The 9,857-nt window shown below is 40.6% G+C and overlaps 1 protein-coding gene across 1 annotated transcript; it reads left to right on the forward strand.

The window, feature by feature from the left end:
- The first annotated feature begins 7,300 nt into the window (after positions 1–7,300).
- LOC129726438 (uncharacterized) lies at positions 7,301–9,202 on the forward strand. Its single transcript, XM_055683130.1, has one exon. It carries the CDS (start codon positions 7,301–7,303, stop codon positions 9,200–9,202), a length of 1,902 nt encoding a protein of 633 aa, XP_055539105.1.
- Positions 9,203–9,857: the final 655 nt, after the last annotated feature.

The raw sequence follows: 9,857 nt of genomic DNA on the forward strand, positions 1-9,857 counted from the left end.
GATGCAATCAAATTCTGTTGTAGTTGTCTAATTTTCACTTTATTTAGTAAACCCCCCCACTGTAGGGGCAGCGCAAAGGCTGCGATCAGCATAACCGAAGTAGTTAGTTCGACTATGCAGAGCTAATATGAAGTCGACTCAATCAATCAGCATGAACATAATTTCATCGTCTTCCAGCTGCCAAGTTGCAACATGATGCAACACGCAACAGCGAGCAAACGAAATCGCTTGATGTTACAAACCGCAATACGGTTAGGGGTAAAATCGTTGCGTGTGTGAGAGCACTATCGGTGTTTACTAGCTGGATACGAAAATCAAATGCGAATTGTGGAATAATTCGTCTAAAGAATATTAGAAAATGGTAAAACTGAACATAAAGGCGTGGCCTATTTCGTAGCACCCTTCGGCTATAAAAAAGTGTTTCTGGGAAAACTAGCTACATTCATTAGTCGAAATGTGAACTGGATGGACCGTCCACAACGTTGACAGCAGTAACAGCAGATATCGGCACTCAGCAGTAACAGACCATAGCAGCGGGTCGCGCCTGTGGCTGCCTTCAAATTAAACAAATCACTTGCCCTGTGGTTGGTCACCACGTCTCAGGTCTCTGCCAGGCTGAACGCCAACGCGAGCGATCGGGTCAGATTTTTGCCGTACATCAGCCGGCACTTCCTCTAATGGAAAAGTTGGATCATTTTGTTCAGAAGAATATTACTGTCGGTTAAATTACAGAGATGCGATTGCATTATATCCGATATGGAATTGAGCAATTGTTCTTTTGAGGACAAATAAAACACTTAATTTGAAAAGTTAATAGCTTTGGAAACCAGTAGCAGTATTGTAACAGCCTCAGCGGTAGGTGCAGCCGGTACTTCCCTGAGGCCGATGTTATAAGGAAATAAATGGAAGCGGCACGGCGAAACAGTTCGGGTGTGCTTAGATGCGCGTCATTTTTCGTTGTTGATATTATTCCCCACATGAAACGACGCGCTTTCGTACGATAGCGGCGGTATTAGCGGTAGATGCATTTGCTAACACTTACTCCAGTAAATCCGTGTCTGATTTTCAATGTGAAAACACCTTTCTATTGTGTTGGCCGTGCGCATTAGGCCTCTGCCAGGCTAAACGCGAAAAGCGGCGCGAACCGATTCGCCCGGCCGTAGGTTAATGTACAGCCGTAAGTAGAGCTGTCTAAAAGTATTCTACTTCAACCTTGCGGTCGTGGCTTTGCACACAACCCTCCTGTGATTTTTTTTCTCATAATAAAATCTGGAAGATTTTTTCTTTGCATCTCATCTCTGTTTGAATTAATTGATCTGACCTTCAACAGATTTATTCTGCTAAAAGAACCATACATGGAAAGCAACAGCATCGCTTTCCAAGTAATCATTCCGAGGCAATATAACTTCAGCCTGTGTTGGATACTGAAGGATCATCATTGAGGGAACCGTTAAAAGACAACAAAAAGAAAGAGAGAAAAAACCCAACACCGACGATAATAATAATTGAACCGATCCTTCAGCCGACGTCGAATGTCTAGGTCAAAGCACTTAAGATCTCGCGGCACTGCTGGTTCCCGATAGCCTAAAGCGCCACTGGTGACCGCAGAGTACCGCACCGAAGTTGAATGATTTCGGTAATGAGGCGATCAGCATAGCGGTAAGAAGGGCAAGATGCCGGTGACTACTAGTGTATGTACTTAGCTGTACGACGCGTCAACAATGAAAGCGACATTGGAAGCCCAAGTGCGCGGCCACTCGGCAGCGGCGAAACTCGAAAGTAATGATCATTTTGACTAACCGCATCAGAGCCGATCCATGCAGCAAAGTCAATGAAGTTTGAAAGGCCGGCCAAAATGAATTGAAGAATGGCTCACACATTGAATTACCGGTATTTGAAGTTCAAGTTTGCCACTCGTGCCACGGTGGACCCTGGCGAGAAGGAAGTGTAAAATTTGGGGGTTTGTTTTCTAGCCATCAAAGTGATGAAGGTGAATGAATAAGACGGAGCTTTCGATTTCCTTTAGATTGGCGTTCGTTGATAGTATGCAAACAATTTACGCTTAACGCTTGGGCTGAGATAAAAATCTTGAATCAAACAATTTAGACTTCTTTGTGCCGCCGCATCACAGATCAGGGAACCAATTAAATTCAAATTTATTCCGTGTAACGCGCAACAATGACTTTAATGTCGTGCGCTTTCGTAACACACGACGACGTCTTAAGCCTCCCGAAAAAAAAAACTGCACGCTGGAAGGCAATTACCGTATCCGCTTCTGATAGACAGCCAACAACCGGTGCGAGATCACATATTTCACGCACCGGCGGTTCCACGGCGGGTCTCGTGTGTGTGCACTTTGGTCCCACAATCCGGAGCACACCGAAGGTTAAACAGCATGTTAGCATGTTAAACCGCCCTCCGTAAGAAACAATTAGTCATTCTTTTGCACCCCGACCATACGGTAAGTACCGAGAGCTGATCCGTATCTTGGCTTTGGTAGGAAGGAGGGAGGGCGCGCGGGCAAACGACTTACAATTATTACCATTAACACCGGAGAGTGGTTCCACGCGGTTGCGGCCAGGCATGGCGGTGTTCGTCCGGGTAAGTATAGTGGCCACAATACAACATTGTTGACCCTGAAGGTCGTCAACTGTGATTGATAGAAAGGGTCGAAACAATTCGAGATGGTTCGCAAACGGACGGGGTGGACACTAATGTAATTAATGTTATATCAAATTTTTATGTCGAAAAAAACAAATAAGAAAGATCAAACAATTTCATTTTCTGAGAAGGGAAACATTTTATTATTTACAAAATAAGTTTAAATTCGTTATGTTTTTTTTCGTATTTTTTTTTTTTTTTTTAAGGGGGGATTTGTTAGTAGCTTAAGTATTTATGATAAATATTAGTAAATAATGAGTATGTGTGTCCAATCACAAATGGTGACTTCTCAACACTGTTAGAAATTTGTAATTTTAATTGTTAGGATTTGTTTGCTTTCGCAATTAGGACTTATCATTCGTAGGGATTTAAACCTACTTGTCAGAAAAGGGGAAGTAAACTTACAACTAACTTAATTGCTAACTTATTGGCTATAAAGAGAGCTTATCGTTGCAATTGAGGATTGCAACGATTTTTGTCGAAAATTGTTGATAATTTTATTTGACATAGCTTCTAATGGTTCAACACCAGTAAGTCTATGTAATTCGAGTGTACCAAACCAAGGAGGACGCTTCAAAATCATTTTCAGAATTTTATTCTGAATCCTTTGGAGCGTTTTCTTCCTTGTTGAACAGCAACTTGATCAGATCGGTACAGCATAAAGCATTGCTGGTCTAAAAATTTGTTTGTAAATCAAAAGTTTGTTCTTTAAACAAAGTTTAGAATTCCTGTTAATGAGAGGATATAAACATCTCGTATATTTGATGCACTTGGCTTGTATACTCTCAATGTGCTCTTTGAAAATAAGTTTTTTATCATAAATTAGTCCCAAGTACTCAACCTTGTCGGACCAACTTAAAATAACCCCATTCATCTTGACAACGTGATTATTGTTTGGCTTGAGGAAAGAAGCCCTAGGCTTATGCGGAAAAATTATCATTTGAGTTTTAGAAGCATTGGGAGAGATTTTCCACTTTTGCAAGTAGGAAGAAAAAATATCTAAACTTTTCTGCAATCGACTGCATATGACACGAAGACTTTTTCCTTTTACGGACATGCTTGTGTCATCGCAGAACAATGACTTTGTGCATCCTGGAGGCAAATCAGGAAGATCTGAAGTGAATATGTTGTACAGGGCTGAACCCAAGACTGAACCTTGAGGTACACCTGCTCTGACAGGAAATCTATCAGATTTTGAATTCTGATAGACAACCTGCAGAGTTCGATCAGTAAGATAATTTTTTAAAATTTTGATTAGGAAAATTGGAAAATTAAAAGTTTGCAATTTCGCAATCAAACCTTTATGCCAAACACTGTCGAATGCTTTTTCTATGTCTAAAAGAGCAGCTCCAGTGGAATAACCTTCAGAATTGTTAGCTTGTATCATATTAGTAACTCTGAGCAATTGATGAGTTGTGGAATGCCCATGGCGAAATCCAAACTGTTCATTTGCAAAAATTGAATTTTCGTTGATGTGTGACATCATTCTGTTAAGAATAATTCTCTCAAACAGTTTACTTATTGAAGAAAGCAAACTGATTGGTCGATAACTTGAAGCTTCAGCTGGGTTCTTATCCGGTTTTAAAATGGGAGTAATTTTTGCATTTTTCCATAATTTGGGAAAATATGCAATTTTGAAGCAGCAATTGAAAATTTTCACTAAAAATTCCATTGTGCTCTCAGGGAGATGTTTGATTAGTATATTAAAGATTCCATCGTCACCAGGTGCTTTCATATTTTTTCATTTCATAAATTCTGGGAAGAAATTATATCAAATTGACGTGTGACTTCATTTTCAATTGGACTCACAAAATTCAAATTTGAGTTATGAACACTCTCAAACTGCTGAGCAAGTCTTTGAGCCTTTTGTTCATTGGATACAAGAAAACGTTCACCATCTTTTAAAACTGGAATAGGCTTTGAAGGTTTCTTAAGAATCTTCGACAGCTTCCAAAATGGTTTTGAATATAGTTTCAATTTTTCAACTTTAGTCTCAAAATTTTGATTTCTCAGAAGAGTAAATCTATGTTTAATCTCTTTCTGTAAATCTTTATAAATAGTTTTAAAAACAGGGTCACGAGAACGTTGATATTGACGTCTGCGGACATTTTTCAAACGAATTAGAAGTTGAAGATTTTCGTCAATTATTGATGAATCAAATTTCACTTGAGCCTTTGGAACAGAATAATTCCTGGCATCAACAATTGCACATTTTAATGCTTCCAAAGCGGAATCAATATTCACTTCGTTTTGCAAATCAAGCTCATTATTGAAATTTCTCTCAATATGAGTTTTGTATCTTTCCCAATTAGCCTTGTTATAATTAAAAACAGAGCTCATAGGGTTTAAAACTGATTCATGTGATAAAGAAAAAGTTTTTGGAAGATGGTCAGAATCAAAGTCAGCATGTGTGATCAAATCACTACATACATGACTTTGATCTGTTAGCACCAAATCAATTGTTGAAGGGTTTCTTACAGAAGAAAAGCATGTAGGACTATTCGGAGACAAAATAGAATAGTATCCTGAAGAACAATCATTGAATAAAATTTTGCCATTGGAATTACTTTGAGAATTATTCCATGAACGATGTTTAGCGTTAAAATCGCCGATTATGAAAAATTTCGAACGATTTCTGGTGAGTTTTTGTAAATCACCTTTAAAATAATTTTTGAGCTCGCGTGTGCATTGAAATGGTAAATATGCTGCGGCAATAAATAAAATCCCAAGTTCAGTTTGAACTTCAATTCCCAAAGTTTCAATAACTTTCGTCTCAAGATGGGAAAGAGCACGATGTTTGATTCGGCGATGAATAACAATTGCAACTCCACCGCCGGAACCCTGAATCCTGTCATATCTATGAACCACGTAATTGGGATCATATTTTAATTTTATGTTAGGTTTCAGAAATGTTTCAGTAATAATTGCAATATGCACATTATTTACTGTTGAAAAATTAAAAAGCTCATTCTCATTGGCCTTCAATGAGCGAGCATTCCAATTTAATATTTTAATTGTTTTATTTAAAATCATTGCTAAATTTTAAATTAGATTTATATTTTTAAGATCTTCAGTTCAACACCGTTGGATTCATTCCAGGAAACAAGTTTTATTTATTGTGAACACACTGCTTTTCGGGTTAAATACCTCACTGATGTTTTTTCTATATCATGACATATTTTTACATGTTTGGAAGACACATTTCTGATGATTTTTTATGATTTTAAAATTGATTCAAAGTGTGTCAAACTAATATCTTCTTTTTATTCTTCTATTGTTTCTCATGAGCTTTTTATGCTTAGTTGATTTTAAGATTAACGGTGGCCGATATAAACGATCAAAGTGATTTTGAACCGGCAGCGAAACTTTCTTCAATCTTATCTCAGGAATAAACAATTTTATAGCGATTCTGAGTTTAATTTGCTATATCTCTTCGTTTTCTTCTATTATATGCCCAACGTTCGTTCAGTTACACAACGGTTCGTTTGTTTTTGATGCGTTAAAAGTTCGTTTTTCCGCGGTGAATAATTACTGTTTTCGGTTTAAAAGTTTTTGAAACGTGCAGTTAAGCTCAGAAGCTATCCGATTTTAGTGGAATATAAACATTTCGGGGATTAATTTGAGTTTATACAGTGTTTTTCGGTAGCGCCAGCTGATTGTTTTTGCATACTGTTGAATTTTCGGCGCGCTCGATCACCGTTAGCACCAGCTTCATCGTCAAGTTTAGTTGCTTGCCTGTGTCTCTTCGACAGCAACGAAATACCACACAAAGCGCAATGGAGAAAAAACAATGCTGCGAGTGCAAAGGTGATATAAACGACCTCGAGCCACTACGCTGCGGATTCTGCGAAGCTTACTTGCATATTAAACAGCAGTGTTGTGGCATTAATGCTCGCGGGCTGAAAGACGCATTTGCCTCTGGGAAAATTTTATTGGTTTGCTCCACCTGCAGGAATGAGTTAAAAGGCCGCAGCATTAGCTCCTATATAACCGAAACTATGCAAACACAATCACAGCCACTCGCTCAGCCTGATCTGTCCGCGCAGTTTCAACAGCTGTGCGGTGTTGTTGAAGCATTGAGCAATAAAATTGATAATTTTGCTACTAGGCCAAAACCGCCCCCCGCTACTCCGTCTCTATGCGACACGCCGATTTGGCCAACAAGACGAAGTGCAAAACGTCGACGAGATGAGCGCGAGCCATCCATCCCGGCTGCTCCAGACTGTGGAACAAAAGAAATAAATTTGAGTGATCTTTCTGTTCCTTCTATTCTCCCGGCTGCCGTTTCGAATAAATTTTGGCTGTATCTTTCGGGTTTAAATCCGCTTGCCTCGAATAATGACATTCAGAAAATTGTTTCTCGCTGCATCCAAGCAGCCGATTCTGTAGAAGTTATACGGCTTGTACCCAAGGACAAAGATGTCACCACACTGTCCTTCGTTTCTTTCAAAGTTAGCTTGGATCCCGAATTGAAGGATCGAGCTCTGAATGCAGCTTCGTGGCCCGCAGGCTTACTATTCCGCGAGTTTATTGACCAACCAAAAAACTCGTACCGACGACTAAGGACGGATGTGATATAGATTTATTGCGTACTTTTGTGGACGGTGGGAACCTTCGGGTTTCCACCAGAGGCGAGTATATGTCTGTTAGTTCTAACTCTTTTGCACTGAATAATGCTGTGTTGCAGCGTGACGTCATTAATGAAAGCGGAATCCAAATCGCCTACCAGAATGTGCGCGGACTGCGTACAAAAATTGATGAGCTATTTCTGGCTACCCGTGACTGTAATCTTGACATTATAATTCTAACTGAAACTGGCTTGGACGATCGGATCAATTCTATTCAGCTTTTTGGATCATCATTCAACGTGTTTCGTTGTGACCGCAGCTCCCAAAACAGTAACGAATCTAGCTTTGGTGGAGTATTAATTGCGGTGGCACATTGTCATGCTTGCTCATTGATCGAGACGGTGAATGGTAACTGTTTAGAGCAAGTATGTGTTAGCACCACAATAAGAGGAACGAAGCTGCTACTGTGCGGTGTATATATTCCGCCTGACAGAAGTCACAAAGTTGACGTCATCGAGAAGCACATCGCTTCTGTGGGTGAGCTGTACGATAAAAGAGGTGATAACAGTATCGTACTGATCTGTGGCGATTTCAATCAACCGCGACTAGAATGGACTGTCGACTCTGCCGTTATTCCAGCTCATCTCCCTGCAGCTAGTGCTACATTGGTAGACGGCATGGATTTCTACAATTTATGCCAAACAAATCTCCAGCGAAACCATCTAGGGCGCATACTCGACTTAGTGTTTTGTCCATCTGATTGCAGAGTATCGACTGAACGCAGCGTTGTGCCACTGCTTCCTGTCGATCTACACCATCCGCCCCTCACTATTACTTTGCCTGTCACTTGCAGTAGCGATATAGCTCGTGCACGTGTTGAGGTAGGAAATAGATCGCTAAATTATCGTAGGATAGATTTTGCTGCGCTGTCTGATTATTTATTAAATTTCGATTGGGAGAGTCTGCTCACCTGCACCGATATTGACGAATTGACTCACCGTTTTTGTGATGTAATTGTTCAGTGGTTACATTCTAATCTGCCTTTTGTGAAGCGCCCTAATTCACCTGCTTGGGGAACTCTTTGGTTACGTGAATTGAAACGGCTAAAGAATAGCTCTCAGCGCAAATATCGCCGATTGAAAACTGCGCTTACGAAGTCTGATTTTAAACGTCATAGTGATGAATATCGTCGTTTGAATCGCACACTGTACAGGTCATATGTGCTACGGGTGCAGACCGACCTTCGAAGGAATCCGCGAAACTTTTGGAACTTCGTTAACACCAAAAGGAAATGTTCTTCCGTACCTGTGAATGTACGTTTCGACAATGATGAATCAACATCGGAATCCGAGTCATGTGAGCTGTTTGCAAAGTTCTTCGCTTCCGTTTTTGCTGATGAAGCTGCCTCTGACTCCGAGGCTGAATCAGCGGCATCTGGTGTTCCCCCCGGTTTAGTCGACCTAAGTACCTTTACGATTACGACCGATATGGTATTGGCTGCAGCAAAAAAATTGAAACGGTCATATTCGGCAGGTCCTGATGGAATTCCTGCTGTTGTTTTTAGTCGTTGTGCTACCACTCTTGCTGTTCCGTTATGCCACATTTTTAACAAGTCTTTTACGCAAGGAAAGTTTCCTGCAGTTTGGAAGCAGTCGCTGATGTTTCCCGTTTCAAAATACGGCGACCGGCAAAACGTTAAAAATTATCGTGGCATCACTAGCCTTTCTGCTGGGTCTAAGGTATTCGAGATCATAGTAAGCGGTTATATGCTCTCCTGCACTAAGCACTATATTTCAACCACTCAGCATGGATTTATGCCGGGCCGCTCAGTTTGTACCAATTTGTTGGAGTTCACTTCGTCTTGCATCTCACAGATGGAACAAAAGCTCAAGTTGATGCGATATACACCGACCTCAAAGCGGCTTTCGATCGTTTGGACCACTCAATACTCCTGCGTAAAATCTCACGCCTAGGTGCCTCCCACCAGCTCGTTGCATGGTTGAGCTCGTATTTACGAGGAAGAGTTCTACGCGTAAAACTGGGTTCTAGTATTTCATCGCAGTTTACTAACAAGTCAGGAGTTCCCCAAGGAAGTAATATGGGGCCCTTGCTATTTGCACTTTTTTTCAATGACGTGACACTGCTGCTGGGTGATGGCTGCAAGCTGGTGTATGCAGATGATTTGAAGTTGTTTCTGGAAGTTCGAACTATCGAAGACTGCCGTCGTCTACAAAATTTCTTGAATGTATTTACCAGCTGGTGTCGAAAAAACTGGCTTGTGGTTAGTATAACCAAATGCGAAGTTATAACCTTCCATCGTATTTTAAACCCTGTTATCTTCGACTATCGCATCGACGGATTGGAACTGAGGAGGGTTGATCATGTAAGGGATCTAGGTGTTCTTCTTGACACTAAACTTACATTCCACCTACATCACGCAACGAAAATTCCGAAAGCTACACGCCAGCTTGGTTTCATATCTAAACTCGCCCGTGATTTCAATGATCCGCACTGCCTAAGAGCGCTTTACTGTTCATTAATACGCCCACTAGTCGAGAACTGCAATCTGGTTTGGTTTCCTCACCAACTTACTTGGAACTTGCGTATTGAGCGTATCCAAAAACGCTT

Source organism: Wyeomyia smithii, chromosome 3, assembly GCF_029784165.1.
Source record: "Wyeomyia smithii strain HCP4-BCI-WySm-NY-G18 chromosome 3, ASM2978416v1, whole genome shotgun sequence".
Classification (NCBI taxonomy): Eukaryota; Metazoa; Arthropoda; class Insecta; order Diptera; family Culicidae; genus Wyeomyia; species Wyeomyia smithii.

Bases quoted from the DNA above. Each gene is read 5' to 3' on its own strand.
- LOC129726438 (XM_055683130.1), top strand. From the start codon at position 7,301: ATGTCTGTTAGTTCTAACTCTTTTGCACTGAATAATGCTGTGTTGCAG.